This window comes from Chaetodon trifascialis, chromosome 11, assembly GCF_039877785.1.
Source record: "Chaetodon trifascialis isolate fChaTrf1 chromosome 11, fChaTrf1.hap1, whole genome shotgun sequence".
Classification (NCBI taxonomy): domain Eukaryota; kingdom Metazoa; phylum Chordata; class Actinopteri; order Chaetodontiformes; family Chaetodontidae; genus Chaetodon; species Chaetodon trifascialis.
Genome location: NC_092066.1, coordinates 23003817 through 23031096, shown reverse-complemented (window position 1 = coordinate 23031096; position 27280 = coordinate 23003817). Strand labels below are relative to the sequence as shown.

Here is a 27280-nt window from a genome sequence, read left to right as displayed (position 1 = left end):
CAAGGTGAGAGCAACAAATAGCAGCACTAGGCTCTACCCAATTTGGAGAATGCTTTTTGTGACGGGCAACCTGGATGCCATTTCTCTGATATTCATCTCCATATTTGGTTGACTACCAACCTTTATTAATGGAGAGGCAGCTTGCTGACAGCCACTGGATCCATCATTTCACTTGACAAAGGTTGACAGTCAAAGGTAAGAAAAACATCATGTGAGAAACAGCTTCACTGTGTGTTCGTGACCATTTTGAAGAATGTTTAAGGTGTAGGAATATTTTACTTGTCAAACTTTGATTTGTCTTCATTACATAATGACGTAATATGACATTTGGTTTGCTTCTGTCCACTGATTATAAATAGCACAGATCCCAATTTCCTGTGAAGTGACACACACCTCAGGTAAAATTCCCAGCTACTTTGTAGTTTTTATTATGAAGTACAACATTTAACCATTTTTTTTATTCAAAGCATCTTGCTTTCCTGTTGATACATGGATATGTGAGCAACACATGAATGCCTTTTCCTATTCATACATTAAGGGGTGAAGGACCTCTGCATGTCCCTATAACTCTAATGTTAGTAATGTTAGAGACAAATCCATTTTTTTTGTGTTTGTATTAAAAAGATAAAAGGTTTTAAATAATACAGGTATGTTTATAAGGCAATGAGTGGAAATATCATATATTGTTTCGGGGGATACAAGAAACTTGGAAACAGGTTCACTAAGTCGACTTCTTTAACTACTTTTACTAAACCTATATCTTGTGTGTGTATTCCTCGGGTCTTATGTGAAGGATCAAAGGTCATGTGTAAAGAGGATTTTAGGCCATGAAAGATGTTTCATTCTTGAAAGGTTAAAAAATGGGTGATGCCGCCATGGCAGAGTTTGGGGCTGCTGCTCCTTATCTGAGAAAGTCAGATAAGGAGCGTCTGGAAGCCCAAACGCGCCCCTTCGACATGAAGAAGGAGTGCTTCGTTCCTGACCCCGAGGTTGAGTACGTCAAGGCTTCCATTACAAGTCGTGATGGTGACAAAGTCACTGCTGACACTGAATTTGGAAAGGTAATACATTTTAAGTTCTGCAAGAGATTACAGATTTCTACAGCTGCATTTGGTCAGATTTTGGTGAGTGTGACTGTAAAATGCGTCGTTTTCTTTTGTAGACTGTCACAGTGAAGGACTGTGATGTGCACCCTCAAAATCCACCAAAGTTTGATAAAATTGAGGACATGGCGATGTTCACCTTCCTCCATGAGCCCGCTGTGCTGTTTAACCTCAAAGAGCGTTACGCTGCATGGATGATTTACGTAAGACAGCTGCTAAATTGATACATTTCCTCCATTCATGAGACAGCTCAGCATCTGAAGCCACTCTCATCTGTCCCTCAATATGGCAGACCTACTCTGGGCTGTTCTGTGTGACTGTCAACCCCTACAAGTGGCTGCCAGTCTACAACCAGGAAGTGGTTGTTGCCTACAGAGGAAAGAAGAGAAGTGAAGCTCCTCCTCATATCTTCTCCATCTCTGACAATGCCTACCAGTACATGCTGTCAGGTGAATAATCTATTTAAGCTTTCATCTTGTTTGAATATTCAATTTTGATGTCATTGCATTTTTTGACTGATAATGTGAAAAATCTCTCATACTGACAGACAGAGAAAACCAGTCAATCCTCATCACGTAAGTCACACAGCCAACAAAAACCTCTCCAGTAGTTATTGGTCACAGATATTGGCCTAAAACTTTCTGTCTCTGTTCCACTCAGTGGAGAATCCGGTGCTGGAAAGACTGTCAACACTAAGCGTGTCATTCAGTACTTTGCCAGCATCGCGGCTGTACCAGGTGGGAAGAAAGATCAAGCAGCTGAGAAGAAGGTCTGTGTTACATTTGTATTTCAACCAAAATATAATTTTAAGTCATTGTCGTTTTTTTCCTTAAAGTCTTTATTTGTAAATGTCTCTATTTTCTATTCAAAATAAGGGCACCCTTGAGGACCAAATCATCCAGGCTAACCCTGCTCTGGAGGCCTTTGGGAACGCCAAGACCATCAGGAATGACAACTCCTCCAGATTTGTGAGTGTCTCCATGACTGCAGTGAAGCTACTTGGTTATCAGTAATTGACTGAAGGATTACTTTTTCATTTTAAAAATAGAAATGAACTACCTTTCCTCTTAGGGTAAATTCATCAGAATTCATTTTGACAACCGAGGAAAGCTGGCCTCTGCTGACATCGAGACTTGTAAGTCAAACTAAATCAGATCTGTACATCCATTTTCAAAAGTGGGAGCCAATCCCTCAATGTGAGAGGCAGTGTAGATAGTGAACAGGATTGTCCACATTAACACATATTATACCTCTAACAGACCTTTTGGAAAAGTCTCGTGTAACCTACCAGCTCAAAGCTGAGAGGGACTACCACATTTTCTACCAGATCTTGTCTCAGGCAAAGCCTGAACTTCTGGGTGAGTGTACAATATATACATGTTTCATATGTTTATTAATGTACTGTATCATGAAATGAGAATTTTCTATTTTGTAAATATCTTTTTAGAAATGTTGCTTATCACCAACAACCCCTATGACTACGCCTTCATCTCCCAAGGAGAGACAACAGTACAGTCCATCAATGATTCTGAAGAGCTGATGGCCACTGATGTGAGCTGAATCGTCAGTTTACTACAGAAAACAATGTTTAGTGAAGCACTGGTTTACAACAATATAAGGACATATACAAGAATTTCACTGTCTGATTTTTGATCAGGATGCCTTTGATGTGCTGGGCTTCACTCAAGAAGAGAAGAACAGCATTTACAAGCTCACTGGTGCCATCATGCACTATGGTAACATGAAGTTTAAGCAGAAGCAGCGAGAAGAGCAGGCAGAGGCTGATGGCACTGAGGGTAAGAGAGGCTGTTATATGTTCATGTGTATTATTGTATTATTATCATTATTATGATTATGTGACGTGGAGCAGTTAAGATGCAGATCCAACAGTTTTAAGCAGTGTACATCCAACTGAATTCATGAAAAATGCACTATTTATTTTCACATATGTCATTTCATGGAAAATAAAGACAGGTTCAGCAATGGATTTGCATTATCTGAACTGGTTTGTATGTTAGGTTGACATCTTGCTCATCGCGAATGTTTTTTAGGACAAAAGGTGGTCCAATTTTCAAAAATGATAATAATTTGATATATCTAAATAAAAGAAATGTTTTTACACATACATTCAGTTATTAATTTATTAGGCACATTCAGTGAACACTAATTCAGTCTAATGCAACAGTCCTGCAAGATGACAGAGAGTTGTTGATTCCACTTTATGGGAATTCTAGAGATTATAGTTTGTAACGCTGCTTAATTGTATTGCATTATATGAATAGGTTTTTCAGTTATTCAGCCTACCCTCACTGATATAGATGGATGGACAAAGTAATAGCAACACCTGGCAGTATCACACAAGACAATTAAACAGCTTGATCAAAAACTGTACGTTATAACCATCATAAAGGTAGAATATCTCTCTAGGTAGAGTGTCTCCTAATGCCCTGCAGGACAAGCACAGATGATCCACTACATCAAGTTAATCTGAAATTACCTAAAAGCTGCACAAAGCTTGTAATGTACAATATAATCCGCTGGAGGCACTGTGAATCATAACTTGACACTGCATTAAACAAAAGTTCCCACATTAATCAATGCTGCATTATTTGCAAAATAATGCCCACAATAATTTCAACTGTCTTTGGGGGGGTGGACACACACACAAGATCCAAATGACATTGAAAGCAAAGTCTCTGCTGCAATAAAGACTTTTTTTCATGAATGTACTACACATTTTCCAATATGTACTGTATGCCTTGTTGAAATGTATGCATGTATTGTCATGTGCTACATTGTTCACCACTTTATACTGACTCAACTGTGTCAAAGAATTCTAAAGAGAGAGAAATAAGTTGAGAGATCATGCCATGTCAGGTTGAAGAGGTTGTTACTTATGTATACGTGATTTATGTCTATCATCACTTTCTCAGATGCTGACAAAGTAGCTTATCTGATGGGCCTGAACTCTGCTGACCTCATCAAAGGTCTCTGTCACCCGAGAGTCAAAGTAGGAAATGAGTGGGTCACCAAGGGACAAAATGTCGCTCAGGTAATGAGTTGTAGGGAACCTTCGGAGAATAGTTTGACCTAATAAGAATTTCAGTTTTAAAGATATCACTAGTCATTTTCTTCCCAAGGTGTACTATGCCATTGGTGCACTGTCTAAGTCAGTGTACGAGAAGATGTTTCTGTGGATGGTGGTGAGAATCAACCAATCCCTGGACACCAAGCAGCCCCGCCAGTATTTTATTGGTGTGCTGGACATCGCTGGATTTGAGATCTTTGACGTGAGATTGAAATGGAATCCAAAGTTCATACACATTAGTGAACTTTCTGCTTAAGATTTTCATGCATGAATTAATTTCTGATTTCTTTCAATGTTATTGCAGTTCAACACCTTTGAGCAGCTGTGCATCAACTTCACAAATGAAAAACTGCAACAGTTTTTCAACCACCACATGTTTGTGCTGGAGCAGGAAGAGTACAAGAAAGAGGGCATTGAATGGGTTTTCATCGATTTTGGCATGGACTTGCAGGCCTGTATTGACCTGATTGAAAAGGTGATTTTTTTGAGTTTACACACACACACACACACACACACACATACGTACTTAGACCACCTTTGGGGTCGAATGGAAAAACACGCCACTTTTGGGGACACCCACATTTTTGCTGTTCTGTCATGGTTTAGAGAGAAGATGCCATCATTTTCAGATGTGGAAGGATGCCCACAATACAAAAATCACTTGTTTTTTTTGATTAAAGCTTCTTTTTTCCAGTATGATTTTTTACCTTGAGATTGGGGACAAATGATATTTTAGCAACCTTTGGGGACTTGGGCTATACACAAACTCTGATAGAAGTCATCTTTGGGGTCGTTTCTTCCAAGGCAGAGATTCCACACCTTGAGATGTGTCTAGTCCCCCATTTAGGGGAGTCATTTGATTTGGAGGTTGGAGATTCTTGAAATTATGTCAATACTAACTGAATTAACACAAAACATGTGAGGACAGTTGAATATATTACAAGTAAATGTTCCAACCAATGAGAATGGGACCCACACACAGGTGCAGAACACAGGGAATAAAGTCTGAAGAGAATCACGTTTGTTGCAGCTTCACTGATCTTTTATTAACAAAAAGATCAATTATTACAAAAAAAAATGGAAACAGAAAGAGACACAGGGCTCTATTTTCGACTCCGCCACCGGCGCAGCGCAGGCTGCGCCATCGGCGCAGTAGTATTTTCGACCGGCGCAGGCAGGCGCACTTGGTATTTTGGTAAACCCAGGCGTTCAGAGGTGCGCCAGGATGGGCGTTGCGGTGCAGTAGGGGGGAGGTGTCGCCATAATGAGCCGGCGGATTGGAATTTTTGACCATTTTGGTCTGCGCCGGCAGCGTAAAAGTGCACTGAAAGCTCACCACCTCAGACCTGGTCAACTCTGTGCGCCAGCAGCATAAGTGGAGTCATTCGCTCACCTCACAGTCAGGTTTCCACAGTGTCTGGCATTTCACTGCGATCAATAATTAGCAACAGCCGCAATTCAATGCAACTATCTGAGTCAGCACATACAGTCAGACCTAAATTTCTATGTTTTGATCGGTATCTCACCTGACCACATCGAAAGCGCGTTCGGCATGCGTAATGGTCACTCAACCTGACCGAATGTACACAGGTGAAACAGAGATGTCTGGTGATCTGTGACTCAAATTGCCTGGTGACAAACGTGTATGCCACTTTCCCCGGTTCTAGCATCCCTGCAGTCTTTCAGGGGGGCACCCCTCTGGATGGGTGGCTGCTAGGTGATAATGGCTATCCACTGAAAATGTGGTTGATGTCGCCATATATCACACCGTCAACAAGGCGGCAGCATGGTTTTAACGGTGTTTTCAGCAGTGCTCGGTCAGTCATCGAATGCACACTGCGATCAATAATTAGCAACAGCCACGATTCAATGCAGCTATTTAAGTCAGCACATACAGTCAGACCTAAATGTAGATATTTTGATCAGTATCTCATCTGACCACATCGCACGCACGTTGGGCACACGTAATGTTCACTCGCCCTGACCGAATGTACACAGGTGAAACAGGGATGCGAACTAATCGATTAACGTCGCTGTGCCAACTAGAAACAGCCGTGGTGTCCTACAGAGCAGATATACTGCATCTATCTCAGAGCTCTGAGAGACAGAGAGAGACAGACACACGGAAAAAAACGTAAATGATGATCATTGTCCGCTATTACCCACGTCATTTCATTCCAAATACAAATGTTATCATTGTAATGCTTAACGTTATCTACAAAGATGGAGTACATCATTGCTTTGAGGAGGATGAGGAGGAGGCCGAGGATTTACCATCCAAGGACCTCATATTTAGACACCAGAATCAGAAATCCTTTATTTATCCCAGAGGGGAAATTGTTTTTGTTGCAGTGCTCCTTACAAGAATAGAATTAGAATAAAATTAGAAAATAGTAAATCGTAACTTCTGTTGTGTGTTTTCGTGGGGACATTCATGTGTTTGGACGGCTTTAACACTAACACATAATAACCTATCCATACTACTGGGGACACTCCACACTCATACACATACTATATGATCCAAACTGGGGACACTCATGTGTTTGGACTGCTTTAACACTGATACATAATCCTATCCATACTACTGGGGACACTCCACACTCATACACATACTATATGATCCAAACTGGGGACACTCATGTAGGGCTGGGCGATATGGCTGAAAACTCTATCACGATATAAGTGTTTTATATTGGTCGATATCGATAATTATTGATATTTTTTATGACCTGTTTAAAATAAGGACCGGGAGAAAAATACATTCAGTTTAAACATTTTTATTTTAAATTGAACCTTCCTCTGATTATAATCCCCTCAGCTATCAAGGCAGAAAGGAAAGGAAATGTCAACACAACCATGGAAAACACTCAAATAATAAATGCAAAAAAAGAGTAAAAATGTAAACAGAGAAACCTGAGAACTTTTTCCTGCAGGTTTAGTGCAGAAAGTTCACAAACTGATTCACCTTCTGGTGAATAAAATGTTTTCAGATATGTGCAGTGTTTTAGAAACACAGCAGAAACTGAGGTAGACTTGACATCAGTAACATACAAACAAACAAACAAACAAACAAACATGATGACAGCACAGTAACACTGACTGAACTATAAAACCAGCCTAGACATAAGAACAACTTCAGTCACTCTTCTTACTCTAAACATACATGAACTATTCAGTTATATTTTTATTATAAGAGCTGTTTATAACCTGGCTTCTCCTCAGAGCTCAGTGAAGCGTGTCTTTAGCTATATGATATGCCGCTGCCTCCGTTACGTCTTCGTGCCTTTTAGATGATTTGTCATCAGGCACTGAAGCAGATACCTCTGCATGGCGGTCAGCTGCTTGTGCGGTGGTGCTGCGGTTGGCGGACGTTTGTGCTCCAAAGAGTGAGCGCGGCTAAGGTGGTTAAACAAGTTTGTGGTATTACCGGTCTTAGTGGGGACGAAAGTCTTGCATAAGTTACAGACCACATTGGTCTGACTACGGTCCAACTTATAAAATCCAAAAAACTCCGTACTGGCGAGCTGACTTTCCCTGTTTTATCGACAGTTTCTTCGCTCACTGCAGCGCTCACTTTCTATTTCTCATCTCACTCCTTGCGGAGCAACAAACACGTGACAACGACACGGCGCAACCGAACTTGATAATGTTACATGATTGGCGTGTTAGCGTGTCTCTCTCACTGATTAGCGATTACTCCCTACGTTGCTCGGTTACCTGAGAGCGAGTGCCTTTGTTCATGCAACTAACCTTGCTTCAAAACTTCAGGTTTCTTCCGACGAAGAAAAAAAAAATTATTGAATGTTTTATCGAACGCATTTTATATTGATATTGATGGCGTGTCTATCGCGAGACATATCGCTATTGTTCTATCGGCCCAGCCCTACACTCATGTGTTTGGACTGCTTTAACACTGATACATAATCCTATCCATACTACTGGGGACACTCCACACTCATACACATACTATATGATCCAAACTGGGGACACTCATGTGTTTGGACGGCTTTAACACTAATACATAATAACCTGTCCATACTACTGGGGACACTCCACACTCATACACATACTATATGATCCAAACTGGGGACACTCATGTGTTTGGACGGCTTTAACACTAATACATAATAACCTATCCATACTACTGGGGACACTCCACACTCATACACATACTATATGATCCAAACTGGGGCCGTTTATCTGTTTGGACCATTAATATATGTAAGCAAGCCTATAATAACAAGTTAACACAGACTATCACTACCTGGCCAAGACAAACACACAGGACTAGCTTTGTATGTAGAGGAAGATACTACACACATGGTAAATAGTACTTTTGCAGTACTACAGGAGAGCGCAATGTAGGTTGGACTTGTACTCTCTTTTGTTTATTATGTGCAGAACATGATATTATTAGCAACACCTGTGCTCACCGTGCTTTGATGATATAAAGTCTGTATAGAATGGCTCATAGAATTAGTAGGTTCAGAGCACCGATTAACTTACCCACATCAAATATAAGCTTGCTGTAGTTAAAATATTCTGGTGTTAAATGCCCAATGTGATCAGAATACCTTGCTGTCTCTGTAGTTAACATGTGGGATTTGATAACTGTTAGCCTGGCGAAAATATTCAGTCAGCTTGACCTTAACTGTTTGGTCTAACAATTTACTATGATTTTACAGTTATTAAACCAATGTTCTTGTGATTGAATAATGTAATCTATCAAGCAAATTCAGAAATCTAATCATCACAAACTTTTGTGGCAGTAGAGTGCTGATCTCCAGGCATCTTGGAATTCAGGATTTTCCAAAATCAGTCAAATTACAGTTCTGACTCGGAAACTTGGAGAAAAAGTGTCTTGAATCCATTGTGAATCCATCGTAAATCAGTTTTCTGACATCACATTACAATGGTAGCACTCTTGGAGGAGCATATCTTAAATAGTAAATCAACAACTAAAAAGAATTCAAGTATATTTGCCCGTATTTATTTCTAGTTATGCATACTTTCATATAAGTAAAACCTTTTCTGTATGTAAACTGATATGCCACTAGTATGATTAGGAGGCTTGTAAAGATTATTTCTTTTCTCTGTTGTACATTTCAGTTTATACTGAAATGTACAACAGAGAAAAGAAAGTTTATGAAATTTCCCCTCCGGGGGACTAATAAAGGCTTTCTGATTCTGAAGGGGGTAGGATGTATTTGTAGACTACACAAACATCAGCCAATTTGTATTTGGCTAGTCAGTGGAATATGTTTCCTGTTATAAAAGGACCAGATAAGATGTATAATGGCAACTGTTCCCCTTCACATAGTTTTCTCTCCCTTTTTTGTTTTAAGGAAGCTAAAGCAAAACAAGAGGGAAAAAAAATCTAAATTGAAAAACACCTTGGCACCCATAGAGGTATTCAACCCCAATTTTTTTCAATAGCTTTACTATAAAATACACAACATACACAATAAAATTTAAGTCATTCAGTTGAAACAACAGACAAATAGAATAAAGTCAGTATCCCTAGCTAATATTATGTGCTAACTTTGTTGTTTGTGGTGAAATTCTTAATGAATAAGAGTAGTCTACTGGCGAAAGACATTTAAAAACAGACATTATTTATACAGCTATACTATACATGATGTATAGGATTGCATTTTGCTTGCTGATAACCTTAAAAGCAATAGCTTTGTTATATTTAACAAGGAGTGGAGACACACTTTTATCAGAAAATGTATCATCAAATTGGGGACATGTGCATGATGTAGTACCATACACTTCCACCAGGGGCAGTGTGCAGAATTATACACAGATTGAGTGGGGGTTGGGGGGGGGGCACACACTCTCACACACGAAATCTAAAAAAAGTCAGTTTTGGGGACAGTGGCGATTTTAAGACAGAAATGCATGTTGGAGCTTGTAGAATACGATTATAATGAAATCTAAATGGGGACGGTAATTTTTGTCCCCATTTGCAAAGCCGTCCCCAATCAACTGGTGTGTATTCTGAAAAATGTCCCCAATTTTTGGTTAAGTCAACGCACACACACACACACACACACACACACACACACACACACACACACACATATACACGTTACTGTTTTTTGAATGTCTTGCCAAAAAGAGGAAAAATACAACTTTTTATAAAGTATTTTTTTCACAACATTGTCCTCCTCAGCCCATGGGTATCATGTCCATCCTTGAAGAGGAGTGCATGTTTCCCAAAGCCTCTGATGCCACCTTTAAAGCTAAGCTCTATGACAACCATCTGGGGAAATCAAACAACTTCCAGAAGCCCAGAGTTGTCAAAGGAAAACCAGAGGCCCATTTTTCTCTTGTTCACTACGCTGGAACTGTTGATTATAATATCAACAACTGGCTGGTGAAGAACAAAGATCCTCTGAATGAGACTGTTGTAGGACTGTACCAGAAGTCTAATCTCAAGCTGTTATCTTTCCTCTTTATGAATTACGCTGGAGCAGACTCAGGTAAGGATAAACTGAAAGGACTGCATTAATCTCTGCTGGAAAAGTCAATATTATGAATAAAATATCATTGTGAGAACAGAAAGACTAAATCATCTTTTCCTGTGTCTGTTGATGCAAACTAACGAGTTGCACACTGGTTTATTAGCTGAAGGAGGAAAGGGTGGCAAAGGAGGAGGAAGCAAGAAGAAGGGATCATCCTTCCAAACTGTCTCTGCCTTGCACAGGGTTAGTAAAAACACGTAAATATGTGTGAATGACTACTTCATATGGAAACCTGAGACTGTGACTTAATTGTACATTGAAATGTGCCACAGTAATCATTTGAACTGGCTGTTAAACAGGGTTTGAATTACCTCCACAGGAGAACCTGAACAAGCTGATGACCAACTTGAGGTCTACTCACCCTCACTTTGTACGCTGCATCATCCCCAATGAGACCAAGACTCCTGGGGCCATGGAGAATCCTCTGGTGATGCACCAGCTGCGCTGTAACGGTGTGCTGGAAGGCATCAGGATCTGCAGAAAGGGCTTCCCCAACAGGATCCTCTACGGAGATTTCAAACAGAGGTTTGCATGTGATGAACGTAACCAAATCTAAAACTGTCAATGAAAGCATATGATTGTCCTGTCAAAACTGTTGTTGTGTCTTATACGATGTTTTCACAGGAAACAAATAATTTTATCTTTTGTATTTGTGCCAAAGATATCGTATTCTGAACCCTAATGCAATTCCTGAGGGACAGTTCATCGACAACAAGAAAGCTGCTGAGAAACTGTTGGGATCTTTAGATATTGACCACAACCAATACAAACTGGGGCACACCAAGGTCAGTATACAGTGTTGATTGAGAGAAAATGAATTTTACTTAACAGGTTATTACTGATTATTCAATCTCCTGCTATAAAAAAGGTGTTCTTCAAAGCTGGACTTCTGGGTCAACTAGAGGAGATGCGAGATGACCGACTAGCACTAATTATCACAGGCATCCAAGCCCGGTCAAGAGGCCTCCTGGCAAGAATCGAATTCCAGAAGATTGTTGAACGCAGGTACCTGCTCACAGCATGGCCAAACCCTGTTGACCAAACTCTTATACACTCTACCTAATATACACAAACCAAACAGTACAACTGCTATTGAAATCAACATCAAACACAGGAGAGCACTGTGAATAGTGAGAATTGATTGAGGGCATATTGAAAAGGAGATTTTTATTGCTATCAAGCTAAAGTTGGAAATTCAGTTTGGAACTGGTTTTATAGACAGTGACAATCTGTTGTCTGCAGGGATGCACTACTTGTGATCCAGTGGAACATCCGTGCTTTCATGGGGGTCAAGAATTGGCCCTGGATGAAGATGTATTTCAAGATTAAACCTCTGTTGAAGTCAGCAGAGACTGAAAAGGAGATGGCCAACATGAAAGAAGAGTTTGGAAAACTCAAAGAGGCTTATGCAAAATCTGAAGCCCGCAGGAAGGAACTTGAAGAAAAAATGGTCACTCTTCTCCAAGAGAAAAATGACCTGCAGCTCCAAGTTCAATCCGTATGTTCAAACACTGTTTCTGACTGCATTCCAATTAATATCAACATTAAACCAGGACTACTTACGCTTTATGACATGCTTTATGGTCTTAATAACAGGAACAAGACAATCTCTGTGATGCTGAAGAAAGATGTGAGGGGTTGATAAAGAGCAAGATTCAGCTGGAGGCAAAGCTCAAAGAGTTGACAGAAAGACTGGAGGACGAGGAGGAGATGAATGCTGAGCTTACTGCGAAGAAGAGGAAGCTGGAAGATGAGTGTTCTGAGCTGAAGAAAGACATCGATGACTTAGAGTTAACTCTGGCTAAAGTGGAGAAAGAAAAGCATGCCACTGAGAACAAGGTGCCACAAACACAAATTACTGTGAAATTACTCTGTGTGTCCCAATTAACAATGGTGTTGAAGTCCGTTTTAAAAATTTCCACTGTCCACAGGTCAAGAACCTGACTGAGGAGATGGCTGCTTTGGAAGAGATCATCGCCAAGCTGACCAAGGAAAAGAAAGCCCTACAGGAAGCTCATCAGCAAACGCTGGATGATCTGCAGAGTGAAGAAGACAAAGTCAACACTCTGACCAAGGCCAAGGCTAAGCTGGAGCAGCAAGTGGACGATGTAAGGATTTACAAGATCAGGAGGATTTGTATATAACAAATAAGAAATAAGTGAAAAAGAAGATTTTATAATATGTCTGCCCACAGCTTGAAGGATCCCTTGAGCAAGAGAAGAAAGTGCGTATGGACCTTGAGAGAGCAAAGCGGAAGCTTGAGGGGGACCTAAAATTATCTCAAGAGAGTATCATGGACCTGGAAAATGACAAGCAGCAACTTGAAGAGAGGCTGAAAAAGTAATATGAAAAGTGCACTTTTAAAAACTCAAATAGATTTTAAATTCTGTGTCGCCCACAGTCGCCCCTTACTTTTTCTTTTCTTTTTTATTTTCAATCCACAGGAAAGATTTTGAAATCAACCAACTCACTGGCAAAATACAAGATGAACAAGCAATGAGTGCCCAGCTCCAGAAAAAATTGAAGGAGTTGCAGGTAATATTAAATAAGATGAAGAAAGTCAATTGGCTTGTGCAGGGATGTGACATTTGGCTAATTCCACAATTCATAGCCATTCAATGCAAAAACTGACTTTGATTTTGGTCTAGGCCCGCATTGAGGAGCTGGAGGAAGAGCTTGAAGCAGAGCGAGCTGCCAGAGCCAAGGTGGAGAAACAGAGAGCAGACTTGTCCAGAGAGATGGAGGAGATCAGTGAGAGGCTGGAGGAGGCTGGTGGAGCAACAGCTGCCCAGATTGAGATGAACAAGAAGAGGGAGGCTGAATTCCAGAAACTCCGCAGAGACCTTGAAGAGTCCACTCTGCAGCATGAAGCCACCACTGCCACACTCAGGAAGAAACAAGCTGACAGTGTTGCTGACCTGGGAGAGCAGATTGACAACCTGCAGAGAGTCAAGCAGAAACTGGAGAAGGAGAAGAGTGAGCTCAGACTGGAGCTGGATGATGTCATCTCCAATATGGAACATATCGTGAAGTCAAAAGTAAAATACTTTGTACTATCTTTTCTCCTCATTGCTTGATTGGTGTCTTACTTTGCTAGTTTAAGAACATCACTCATTTTGAAGTAGTTTATTTGAAAGTGTTAAACTGCTTTTTGTTTTCAGAATAATTTGGAGAAAATGTGCAGGTCTCTGGAAGACCAGATGACTGAATATAAAACAAAGTCAGAAGAGGGCCAGCGTACCATCAATGACTTCAACATGCAGAAAGCAAAGCTTCAAACTGAGAATGGTATGCATTTGATTTGAACACTGTGTTTTGTTTGGCTTATTTTGAAGTACTCACTCTATTCTTCAAATTAGGTGAACTTGCAAGGCAGCTTGAGGAAAAGGATTCCCTTGTGTCTCAACTGACCAGAGGAAAACAATCCAACACTCAACAAATTGAAGACCTTAAAAGACAACTGGAGGAGGAAGTCAAGGTAGCAAACAAACAGCAATGAGGCCTCATTTTGTGTAGATTAAATGTTGGTACATGAGAGGCATTAAGATATGCTTTCATTTCAGGCCAAAAATGCATTAGCCCATGCAGTGCAGTCTTCTCGCCATGACTGTGACCTGCTCAGGGAGCAGTATGAGGAGGAGCAGGAGGCGAAGGCTGAACTGCAGCGCAGCATGTCCAAGGCCAACTCTGAGGTGGCTCAGTGGAGAACTAAGTACGAAACTGATGCCATCCAGAGAACCGAGGAGCTGGAGGAGGCCAAGTGAGTAAAATAAATTTTCACTCAAACAACCTTAGTTTAAAAGTTTAAAAGCAATGAATTTATAACTTATCCAATCATAATCCAGAAAGAAGTTGGCTCAGCGTCTGCAGGAGGCTGAGGAAGCTGTTGAAGCGGTGAACGCTAAATGTTCCTCTCTGGAGAAGACCAAACACAGGCTGCAGAATGAGATTGAAGATCTCATGGTGGATGTGGAGAGGTCTAACGCTGCTGCTGCTGCTCTGGACAAGAAGCAAAGAAACTTTGACAAGGTTGGGTTTACAATACATACTGTATGGCAATTTTGCTCTTTCAGATGAAAAATTTAAATGTAACGACCTTCAAGCAGACACATTTCAAATCCTTTATCTAAAATGTGAACTGTCTCTCAGGTTTTGGCAGAATGGAAACAGAAGTATGAGGAGTCTCAGACTGAGCTGGAAAGCTCTCAGAAGGATGCCAGATCTCTGAGCACTGAGCTCTTCAAACTGAAGAATTCCTATGAAGAATCTCTGGAACATCTGGAGACCATGAAGAGAGAGAATAAGAATCTGCAGGGTAAGAGTAACATCAGTTTACAGCTCTACTGCAGAATTTGCTCCAAGTGACGAAGCCACTTACAATGGTACACTTTGTTTCTCAGAGGAAATATCTGACCTCACTGAGCAAATTGGGGAGAGTGGAAAGAATATTCATGAGCTTGAGAAGATTCGAAAACAGCTGGAACAAGAGAAGTCTGAGATACAAACTGCCCTGGAGGAAGCAGAGGTATGCTGAAAGTGCTGCCGCTGGACGTCACAAACTCAGACATTTTCTGGCCATTAGCAATAACCGGTCAAATATTTGATTTTCAATACATATTTTCTTATAGGCCTCACTAGAGCACGAGGAAGGGAAGATTCTCAGAGTCCAGCTTGAATTCAACCAGGTTAAGGCTGATATTGAGCGCAAGCTGGCCGAGAAAGATGAAGAGATGGAGCAAGCAAAGAGAAACCAACAGCGAACTGTGGATACTCTGCAGAGCTCTCTTGAGGCTGAGACTCGCAGCAGGAATGAGGCCCTGCGTCTGAAGAAGAAGATGGAGGGAGACCTCAATGAGATGGAGATCCAGCTTAGCCAGGCCAACAGGCAGGCAGCTGAGGCCCAGAAACAACTGAAGGCTGTTCATTCGCATCTAAAGGTATGTACTTTATTTCAAAAAGGACTCCCCGGACACATTATGTTCTCATTTGATTGTGCTCACTTTACAATAAATATGGCACTCCTCCAGGATGCTCAGCTCCAGCTTGATGACTCTCTGCGAGCCAATGACGATCTTAAAGAGAACATTGCCATTGTTGAGAGACGTAACAACCTGCTTCAGGCTGAAGTGGAGGAGCTCAGAGCTGGTCTGGAGCAAACTGAGAGAGGTCGTAAACTTGCTGAGCAAGAGCTGCTGGATGTTAGTGAGAGGGTGCAGCTGCTGCACTCACAGGTGAGACACATTATCAATACATTCTCACATGTTTGTTTTACTGTTTCCAAATTCACATTCTACTCTATGTAAAACTAGAACACCAGCCTATTAAACCAAAAGAAGAAGCTGGAGGCTGACACATCCCAGCTTCAGACTGAAGTGGAGGAAGCAGTGCAGGAGTGCAGAAATGCAGAGGAAAAGGCCAAGAAGGCCATTACTGATGCTGCCATGATGGCAGAGGAGCTGAAGAAAGAGCAGGACACCAGCGCTCACCTGGAGCGTATGAAGAAGAACATGGAGCAAACCATCAAAGATCTGCAGCACCGTCTGGATGAAGCTGAACAAATCGCCATGAAGGGAGGCAAGAAGCAGGTGCAGAAGCTCGAGGCCAGGGTGAGTTTCAATACTTTCTAGAAATAGAGCTGTAATGGTTCCTGATTATAACTAGCCCACACAAATATATTTAATAGAAAAAAAAAACAAACTTCACATCATTCCCTCAACAGATCAGAGAGCTAGAAAGTGAAGTTGAGGCTGAACAAAGAAGGTCCAGCGATTCTGTCAAGGGAATACGAAAATATGAGAGACGCATCAAAGAGTTGACCTATCAGGCAAGTTTCTGTGAATTTACAAAATTTTGGAACACTGAGAGTATAACTTCTGTGCAAAATTACAATTGTTCTTTTTTCTTGTCAGACGGAAGAGGATCGTAAAAATCTTGCCCGTCTGCAGGATCTGGTAGACAAGCTGCAGCTGAAAGTTAAATCCTACAAGAAATCTGCAGAAGTGGCAGTGAGTACAAAATCCATCCATGCCCACAGCATGTGTGTGCATATTCAATACTATTGCTCATTCTCTGCTCAATACCGCAAAATCCATGTGGTAGAGCTGGGCAATGTGGCCAAAAATAACATCATGTCTTGATGAAACTAATTTCCAACAGGCTTTTTCTCATCAGAACAACAATTTAGAGCAGAGTGGCCAGCCTTTGAGATATTGCATTAGATCTGCACAGCCTAGTGCAAACATTGTGTCAAGGAACACTATTAAAACATTTTTCAACATTATTATATAACATTATTAAATGTAATTGAAAAGATGTTACCAGTGGTGTCAGCAATACGTTTCATTCCATAAACTGCATTATAAATACAAAAATCGATGTCAGGTAGTGATGAGGAAATTGTCTTTCTGTCCTACAGGAGGAACAGGCCAACAGCAATCTGACCAAGTTCCGTAAGCTTCAACATGAGCTTGATGAGGCTGAAGAGAGAGCTGACATTGCTGAGTCTCAGGTCAACAAGCTACGTGCCAAGAGCCGTGATGTGGGCTCAAAGGTCAGTTATTGATTTTATTTCTGTTTCTTTTTTTGGACACCACACATACCTGTTTCAGGCCAGTTACTGTTACAGTAAATACAGCATTACACATTACGATTAAAATCTATAATAGTACAGAATAGAAGTTACAGCATATTATTTTTGTTCCATCAGAAGAATGGAATTACAGACAAAACAGTGAAGTAGTGTGTTTGGGCTAGTCAGTATATTGCTACAGAGCTCATTACTACCACTTAAGTAATATACATAGAACTTTCAAACTAACACAGTGGACAGTGGATCTACACAGTTTAAATGTTTGATCATGAATTACAGTGGATTTAAAAATAATATTTTAAATAGCAGAGAAATGTGTTTAATTGCTGTTGTTTTTGTTTGTCTCTTAATCAGAAAGGACACGACGAGGAGTGAAGCTCATGGAATGAAATTCTTGTGTCTGAGGCACATGATGTCTGAATAGTGTCTCCCTAAGCATGCCAGTTGTTCAGTAGAATAAAATTGATCTGCATCTCAAATTGTGGCTTGGCTTTTTTGAAATGTACCTATATTTTAGTATAGTTGAACTGTAAAATGCATGTCCAAATTCAGATTGTAGGATTTATGTCATAATTATAACCTGCACATATACAAATGTAGCTACACACATCATTGCACTACTCCAACAAACAATTCAAGCATTTTTTAAATAAAAGTTGATCGGTATTAATGATTTCATCAAGACAGCTTTAAAATGGCTGAATTTTCATTAGCTGTATGCATTTTATAAACAGTTTTATGTCCAATGTAGCAAATTAATCAAATCTGTCATACCACAAATACATCTGGGAATCAAAATACTTATTGTTGTACATTAGGGAGATTGTGATTAGTTATGGATATATTATGTGTCACGCATGGTGGCCATAGTTTGTGTTGTGTCACTGATCACACAGAGCAACACTTTTGTGAAGATTGAATTTGGTCAGAATTTGCACTTGTATCCACAACTGTAGCAGGGACCGAGGCCGGCTCTACGCAGGGGCAAGAGGGGGCAGCGTCCCCTCAAATAAATGTCTTGCCCCCTCAAATCAAAATTTTCGAAGTTGAGAAAGCACATTTTTAATATACTCACAAAATTAATACATTACAAGTTGACAAAATTATCTGCAGTAGCGGAAAAATCTGCCGAAAAGGGGACACAAAGACAATATTGTATCAGCTTCCTCTCATCTCCCCCGCGCGCATGCGCGCATGCGCGCATGCACACACACACACACACACACACACACACACACACACACACACACACACACACACACACACACACACACACGCACGCACACACACACACACACACACACACACCTCCCCTCAGCCCTCAGTAAACATCCAATCACTGTTAGTATGCAAATGAGCCAAAGTAATGAGCCAGACAGTGTGGTGTCAGGTTTCAGTGCGGCAACGGAGCGGTAAGACTTTGAAGAAGCGGCTGCGTTTTCTCAGTCAAGACGACCTTTCAGTTTTTGTAAATATTGATTATAGTGTGTGAAGTCTTACTTTAGGTTAAAATTTATTTGAGAAATAGGCCATCCAGTTAAGAGATATGTTACGTTGTTGGTTGATAAAATCTGGATGAAGGATGTTTTATTTTATTTTATTTTTTTTCAGTTTCCCCCCTTGAGGGATTGCCACCTTATTGTGGTCAGGGGGTTTGCGTGCCTCAGTGACCTTAAGAGCTATACCAGGAAAAAGTGCTGGAGCATGATGTGTGCATATGATGCCCCCTTCACATTTCTGACTGCCCCCTCATCTATGCCTGCCTACAACCGGCCCTGGTAGGGACACATCCTCGAGTACATCATCACAGCTGGTGAAAAGTCAAACCACTAGAGGTCAGCAAAGGATGAAGGGATTATTTACAGTACTGACAATATAGGCAACAGTTGGGTGATGTCTGTGAGTTTCTAAGTTTGCTCCATCAGCTTGGTGACCAGGACCGAGATATATTGTACTTTTGGCTACATAACAAAGCTGAAAGGTTAAAGCCTTGCAGGGATTATCTTTTCAAAGCATGCTTTCACTGGATGCTGGGCAGTGGATGGACCTTTCCACCAAATCAGACTGACACTTTATTGATCGCAGCAGCAGGTTAAACATACACATAAAATATATACAATAAAGAAGAATAAGGATGAGACGAAAATTAGTTCTAGTTGTATGGACACAAAACAGCTCCAGATTATAACCTGGCCTAGTGAGATGAGAGTCAGAGAGCTATGTCATGTCATAATAATAAGTATTGTGTTGTATGAAAAAAAATATGAAAATCTATGTGATCTTCACTAATGTAGACTGATTTTCATACATCAACATCAAAATTCCCACTCACAATCATGGCCTCTTTACATACATGAATCTATTGTAGAGAGTGTCTGATTATTGACCTATTATGAACATGTTACATTGTTACTAACAACAATAACAACAGCATTTAACGGCATTTCTCTTATAGGCTCACCTGTTATAATGAGGAACTGTTAGGGAAGGCCGCTCAATTCAAAGATTTGCGCTTTTTCATGATAAAAGCCTATGTTAAATGAGCAATTTCTTTTAAGTATTATGACAAACTTATAAGAATATGTGAAGCTAATAACTAAGATCATTAATATAAAATCAAATATACAATAACCTTTGGCACTATGTCACCACCTATATGCATGTGTAGCATGTGTAATAATGGAAAGATAAGCATCTGTCAAAATCTTCTCTCAAAAAAGAAGAGTAACCATGTCATAAATGTATACATACATATATATATATATTGCACTGCAAACCTCTCTCACCTATATATGTCTTCACTCTGTTCATTTTCAAGAACAGATTAGATAATAGTTAATTAAGATAATTAATTCAAACCCTACCTTTTTTGCCCTGTTACGCAAAATCTTTGGTCTTCATCAGCACAAAAACCTTTTAATCTATAGGAGTCTTCCAGCTCTGAGGGAAAATGCACCAACCACTAACTTCATGTCTGAATGCAGACCAGAAGAAAGGGCAAGACAAGAGAAGGACACATGGAGGCAGGGTCCTATACTCAACACCTCCTCAAGTGACCTTCAGTAAATAACAAGCATCCTAACAATAGCACCCTCATCTGAAAGCACTGTTGGCTCAGATTTCAAACTTAAGAGAGACAAGGTGCCGCACACCTTCCCTTGTGTGTGCATGTGATTGTAGAAGTCAGAGATGTAAGGACTGTGAACAGCTGGGAATGGGACCTTTGATGGAGGACTGACTGCTCCACTAATGCCTGGAATAGATTAGGGCTAAGTAAAGGAGTTCAAAATTCTGGTATGAAGGCAAACACATTGCCAACATCATGGAGGTCCATTTTACAGAGGGCAAACGAAAGAACTTCCTGTTGTTATCTAGGCTAAGCAAGGCTCACAGTTGTGCTCATAAATTTACATCCAAATTTTAATACATTTACATAGAATTTTACAATTTGCAAGAAGTGTACCATTCTTTCTTTGGTTGTGACCACAAAGTTAAATTTTGGTGTCAACACTCAAATGACTTCCAGAAATGTTGAGGCTTGTCTCAGTGCTGTTTGGCATATTGTAAGCAGACTTTTCTGTGGTGTTAGTGCAGTTAGTCCAGCTTTCGTCTGGCAACTCCACTGTGCAGCCCCTTGTTGTTCAAGTACCTCTTTCGTGTGCATCTTGGAACAGCAGCACCACTTTTTTGCAGAAAAGCCTGTATTTCAGCTGATGTTGCTTGTGGTTTTTTCTTTGCATCATGGCCAATCTCTCTGGCAGTTGTGGCAGAAAGTTTTGTTGGTCTACCTGACCGTGTTGTTCCACTTCTTTATCGGAGTTTGAACATGACTGATTGGCACTTTCAAATCTCTGGATATCTTTTTTGTCAAGTTCTTTGTCAGTTCTTTTGCTTTCCCCATAACTCAGTATCCAGCAAAGTCAGTGCAGCCCTGAATTAAATTTGCAGGGATCTCTCAAGACCTAAAAAACTCACTGACTATTCATACAGAGGCACTGATTAAAATTAAAACTCACCGAAACTTACCTTTAATGTCCATTTAAACTCATGTGTGCCAACTTATGTATACATTACCAGGGTATGTAAACTTCTGAGCAGGGTCATTTGGGTGATTTCAGTTAGCATTATGATTTAAAAAGGGCATACACAATTTTGCAATAAGAAAAGACTTCATGTGACCACTATCCCTAAAATAACGTTTTTTGCATGATCATATATTCCAAAAAATGTCCAATATTTTAAAATTCTGTTAGTGGTATGTAAATTTATGAGCACCACTCTAAGTCAGCATTAGGCTTGTATTAATAGTAGGTATTACAGCATGTAGAGTAAGATGTAAATAGTAAGTCCACTTTTAACAAATAGCGTGCAGATATGGCACCTTTTTTGAGTTACTGTTATTTTGTTTGTGCCCTCTATGGAAGCAGCAACGTCATCAACAAGCCTACTCGCTTTCTGTGAACTCTCTTGACAACGACCTTCTCTATTCACACACAGGCTCAAAGGCAAATTTGCAGCTAATGGGATGTGAATTTCTTTCTCTTTCGAAAGACTTTTGGTGCTTACATAGCTCACTTCGTAGCTGGTTGGTCTGTTTCAGGAATATACTTCACATCTTTATTCTGGGAGTTTCTGTATTTAAGTGGAGAAAATATAATGGACTTATACTTACAGAGTCTGGGCTGTCATACTTCAGGTGTGTACCTCTGTGGCAGATGTAGGAAAGGTCACTGTCCATGGTGCTGGCCTTCCTTTCCTGTTGTGGCTCAGTTTTCATTAATACAATACTAGCTACAATGTTTTCCCCTACCTAACAAAGCAAGAATCACTTTAAATTCTAATAAATTCCCCGGTGAAACTGAAGCACTGATATTTCTGTTCTAAACAGGATGTTACTGAAGTGTCTGCTGTTTTCAATGTATAAATACTAAAGACTGAGGTAACTTAAAAAAAAACAAAACAAACTAAAAACTAAAAGTAACTTGCTGTGGAAGTTAGTTAGATCAATTAATTAAGTTTTATATAAAACATGTCATAGTCAGAATTATATTAAAGTGTTCTTAACACTTAAGGTGTGGGGGGTTTTTTACTTGCAGGTGTTTATTTTACACTTGACAATACTGTTCCTCCTTGTTTCAGATGGTTGTATAATAAATCATGGACTGTCACCTGTTGCTGCTCCTCTCCATGTAAAAGCATGTTACTGATACACACTCCACTGTGCGTCATAAACTGTCCACTAAATCATCACTGCTGTCAAGGCAGCCAGCAGGAATTTCACAGGCTATCTTTGTGCTTAAGGATGCAACGCCATGCCAGAAGGCAAGGACAAGGGTAGAGGCAAGGGTATGACCAACTCCTGGAGCTTTACCAACCCACTTTAAACATGTGGTTGTGTATATCATGATATCACAGCCTGCCTACTCTACGCAACCAGTAAAATACATAAATTTGCAAAAATCATATTTCCACTCACTTTGAGAACTGTCTCAAAAATACATTTATACATGTTGCTTTTACAACAAACACACAAATTATCCAGTAACAACGTTCTTTTTTGAGTTTGCTTTGAAGAAAACTGGTCAAAAGAACTCATTTTAGATGCCTGTATTTGACAAAGACAAGTTAACGGTCTTTCATGAAAATAATAATAGGGTGCAGAACACAGCTTGGGTCTGATTTTCAGCATCCACAACTGCATTCAAAATCCCCCTATAGTAGAGCTACAGATATTCCAACATTACACACTGCTCAACACCTTATACTGTCTCCATGGCTTGCTAACAGTTTTAGTATAATAATTGCCAGACTGTTCTTTGTTTCTTGATTCTCCAGCATTTACGACTGGACTGATGTCTTGTCACCAACCCTGCCTGCCTTTGACCACATCTGTTTTCCTGTTCCCTGGTATATACATCAATCTTCTGTCCGTGACTAAGAGTTTTGCCCTGCCCTGGATCTTGACCTGCCTGTTACTGTTTGGTGTTTGGTTCACCAAACACCAAACAGTAACAGGCAGGAGACTCAGAGTTCAACTAAAGAGAGTTTACATCAATGTTAGACTTTGTACCTGTTGCTGCTCATCTGTTTCTGAGAAGTCTGAGATAGTGTTGTGGTGACATTTGTAACCTTTTGCTCTCAGTTGTCATCTTCTCTCAAGAATTCTTTTTCTGGCCAAGTCATTCGTTCACAAATTCAAATGCAACTCAGTATGCACAGACACCATGGCTAAAAGCTATAGTTTGTTCCGCGGAGATTAATATTATTGTTCACTTCTCCATACAAATTTGACTGAAAGAGTATGAAAAATATTGTTAGTGGAATTAATTCCACTTAATTTTTAAGATGAAGGCAGGCTATCCGCGTACAACAAACTACATGGTGGGAAGTCACATCTCAGACTTTAGGGCAGAGCAGGACCACACACCACCTGTGTAGCATTTAAGTAATACCTGACAGGGGTTGATGAGTAATACTCACTTAAGAATAGATGGACCAGTAGGTTCGAATACAGGAGCCCAGTGGAGTGTTCAATGAGACTCAGAGACCAGAGAATAAGCTTAAATTTATGCCAGCTTTTAGTAGAGAACAGTGTAGCAGAACTGGCCTCTAACTGACCTTCTCTTACCCTCTTCCTTCAGGAGAAATGGAGTTGTAAAGCATCCCAACTTTCAAGAGCTATTGACCATTTGAACTGTTTACAGGGAAGGTGTTAATTTCAGAGACAAGATGTCTGGACAAGAGACATCTCCTCCATGTTTTCTTTTCAGGGAAGTCAGGGACACATACACCTCAACATCAAAGGTGGCCTCTCCTCCTCACCTTCTCCTCACTATGTTTCTCATGGCAATGCTAATTCTCTCCTGATAGCCCCAATAGAGATCAAGACAATAAAACTGTCTGGAGGGACAAATGCCAGGCTCCAGAGGAACCTCCAAAAATCAGATAATGCTGATGGGTTGTAAACTGGACATTCTTGAAGCAACTTGTCTATGCTTGTGTGCTTTTTCTCAATACTCCAGGATAACATGGACTTCTATGTTAAACTTAACTTTTGATGCTTTCACCCTACAGGACTCATTGTACGCATAATATTGGTGTTTTCCCAGTATCTCTCACCTGAAGTATGACAAAGTTGTGATTTTAACTGTTTTATAAAGTTTGACTGAATTTTTATCATATAACCATACTGCCATCTAGATGTTCATAACAATACGCTTGACGTGATGCATTTATTAATAAGTAACCGTAATAGTGATAATCATCTTGGGCAAATATAGTCTGCCTTTCTTTATTTCTTTATTCTTTTTTTTTTTTTATTGGTATTAGTTATACATTGAGTAATTATACATGTTGGGATGAAACTGTACCAGGATTATCATTTAAGGTTGTCACCCAACCATAGGAAGTGTCTAATGCATGCTGTGAACAATGCTGAAATGTCATTGAAAATTTGTCATTGAAATTATATGTGATTGACCATAGTGAGAAGCAGATGAGCCCCTCGTATGAATCATTGATTAGTTCAGCTCCTTGAGGCGATTGCGTGTCACAAAGCGTCTCACGTGTTCGACGGCCTGCCCATTAGACACGCCTCTGGAGCGAGATTTAAATGTCTGCAGCCGCAGCATGAATTCAGTGCGCGTTACTCTGTCTTGTTTAAGTTATGTTATGTTATGTCTTAGTTTTGTTACTTCTTAGTTGTCTTAGTCTTGTACAGTCGTTTTGCTCTTTAAGTTTTTCCCGTCTTCGAGCTACTCAAAAGCCATACCGAGTAGCGTGATTTAATTTTCGAAGACGTGTTTCTATAGTTTGCCATAAACCTTCCTTTTTCTAAGCCACACGTTTTTGTTTGAGTCTGTAAATTTAGTCAAATAATAATAATTTTGTAGACCCTTTTCGATCGGCCATCGAAGAGACTATCAATTTTGTTACTATCCGTCTAAAATAATTCTTCACGGACTCAACCGAACCAAAACCCTGCAGCCAGCTGTTGATCCTTGGTCCAACTAAAGACCATCCGGAGCCGTCCCTCATCTGTAACCGACAACTCAGAACCAGTTCCAGAGACGTCACTGTCCAACATCAGCTCGTCACCTTGGTGCGCTTGGCCTTCACCAGACCACTGAGCAGATCGAGCCACGGACGACCCTCTGGGCATCTTCGAGTTAGTTCGGAGCAGAACACACCGGGACGACATCAGTCAAGTAGGCATGCCAAGCGGGTTTGAATAAGAGTTGGTCCGTGAGGTTAAGATACTGCTAATTTATCCAAATTCTCTCGACTGCTCGTTTAATCCCTTAACTTTACGTTCGCGTCCCCATTATCCCTTTACAACTACTTCTCACTATTGCCAAACTTGTTTTACCATTGTGTTGCCATAAGTTTCTTTTGTGTTCTGTCACATCACCTCATATCTTCTGTTGTATTATTCATGGTACATTACCCATTATCCATAATTCTGCTTAATAAATTATATTTTGATTTAAGTCCTGGTTAGACGGTGTCCTTTTGAACTGAATATATACGATCCCTGTATCCAGAGTTTATGCTTCAGATTATCAGACTGGTTTACGGGGTAGTTCATTCGTTAGTATTTTATCAGCGTTATAGCAGTTAATTTCTGCAGTCCTTCTTAGCTGAGGAAGGTGGTGCCCCGACATTTTCTCAACGAATGCAACATCAAATTAAGGTAGTACCCACTATAACAGTATACAACACAAGTTGTTATTACACAATAACATCAACAAAGAAAACTTTTGGAAGTATCAAATTGGCCAATATCTCTATCTTGGGTGCACCCTTGTAACCTGAATTTTGTGCATCAACCTTAGATTCAAGTCACTCTTATCAGATTCACAGTTCATAATATACAAAAGATACCAGGTTTAATAACAAACACCACTTCACTTAAGGAGGATGTCCCTCATGTCCATCACCACCATTCTGTTCCTGAGAAGGAGGAGGTATGTATATCAATTTCAGCCCAAAGTGCAGGAAAAAGAAGAAAAAAATAAAAGGGTTAAGTGTAAGTCCACAGTTCCTGAGATGTCAAAAAGGTAAGTGTGGGGGATTCAGAGTTCAGGAGGAGATGGATAAGTATGTGTGGTTGGAGAAAGAGGGGAATTGCATAGAGGGCTGAGTGTGAGGCTGTTTGCAGATACTGGGCCTACCACACTGTAGAGTGCAGTAGAACCTATCCAGTGATCACAGGGTATCTTTGGTCCCTCTCTAGATCCAGGTGGGAAGGCTCAGCATCTATCTTACTGGATGGAACAACACGAGGAAACAATCCAACACATACGACAAAAAAAACACACAAAAAACCCCAACCTGTCAACAGACACGGTCAGAAGAAAATCATGAGCTATCTAATATCTAATGTCCATTTTAAATATAATTACATCATGAAATGTTTTTTTTTTTTTCTACTTGTACTGACATCAACTTTTATAATTAACATCAATTCTTAAATCATGAAACTTGTACTGGAATCAACTTTAAATCATGTAATATGTAATACTGCACTTTTTTTTTATTTCTGTATACATGCCCTTTCACAGTGCAAACTGTGGATGTAACAATTTTAGCTGCTATTAACAACTTTTTACAAGTACAAAATAAAATGACTTAAATCCACTCAATAACTTGGTAAACAAACCTTACATTTGAAAAACCACACATAAAATATTGCAGAACAGCACAATCAATAACCCAGTAAAGTGCAAATCAGAATGAAATTCCTCAGCGAAAAGCAAAAATCATGCTCACCGATCTCTGAGTGGGTCGGGCACAGCAGAAAATATGGTAGCACCCAGTAAGCCACAAGGGATGGCAACTGCACAGTGACGACTAAGTCACAAAGTTCTCAAGACTTTGATATGATTGCTCTTCTATGCCATCAGGTTTATGCAGGAAACTTGCAAATGCCTCACTAAGGCCTTGAAAGAGGGCGTTCACCAACATCAAC

The 27280-nt window shown here is 40.1% G+C and overlaps 1 protein-coding gene across 1 annotated transcript; it reads left to right on the top strand.

Moving 5' to 3' along the window:
- Window positions 1–142: 142 nt before the first annotated feature.
- On the top strand, window positions 143–17767 carry LOC139338443 (myosin-7-like). The gene is made up of 39 exons (XM_070973435.1): window positions 143–195; window positions 360–398; window positions 853–1061; window positions 1163–1306; window positions 1396–1552; window positions 1651–1678; window positions 1764–1872; window positions 1979–2071; window positions 2175–2238; window positions 2363–2461; window positions 2551–2654; window positions 2761–2899; window positions 4037–4155; window positions 4244–4393; window positions 4496–4666; window positions 10370–10679; window positions 10825–10904; window positions 11041–11246; window positions 11383–11506; window positions 11590–11726; window positions 11964–12219; window positions 12318–12560; window positions 12653–12829; window positions 12916–13061; window positions 13166–13256; window positions 13370–13759; window positions 13883–14009; window positions 14081–14199; window positions 14285–14481; window positions 14567–14750; window positions 14871–15036; window positions 15122–15246; window positions 15350–15658; window positions 15749–15952; window positions 16031–16327; window positions 16441–16545; window positions 16631–16726; window positions 17137–17271; window positions 17665–17767. The coding sequence occupies exons 3-39, from the start codon at window positions 861–863 to the stop codon at window positions 17683–17685; spliced, it is 5823 nt and encodes a 1940-aa protein (XP_070829536.1). The 5' UTR covers window positions 143–195; window positions 360–398; window positions 853–860; the 3' UTR covers window positions 17686–17767.
- The last annotated feature ends 9513 nt before the right edge of the window (window positions 17768–27280 follow it).

What these genes read in the sequence shown, in the direction of transcription:
- LOC139338443 (XM_070973435.1), top strand. Translation starts at nt 861, where the DNA reads ATGGGTGATGCCGCCATGGCAGAGTTTGGGGCTGCTGCTCCTTATCTG. An exon ending in GTATTGACCTGATTGAAAAG is followed by an intron (nt 4,667 to 10,369) that starts GTGATTTTTTTG and finishes TGTCCTCCTCAG; the next exon opens with CCCATGGGTATCATGTCCAT. An exon ending in TTACGCTGGAGCAGACTCAG is followed by an intron (nt 10,680 to 10,824) that starts GTAAGGATAAAC and finishes CTGGTTTATTAG; the next exon opens with CTGAAGGAGGAAAGGGTGGC.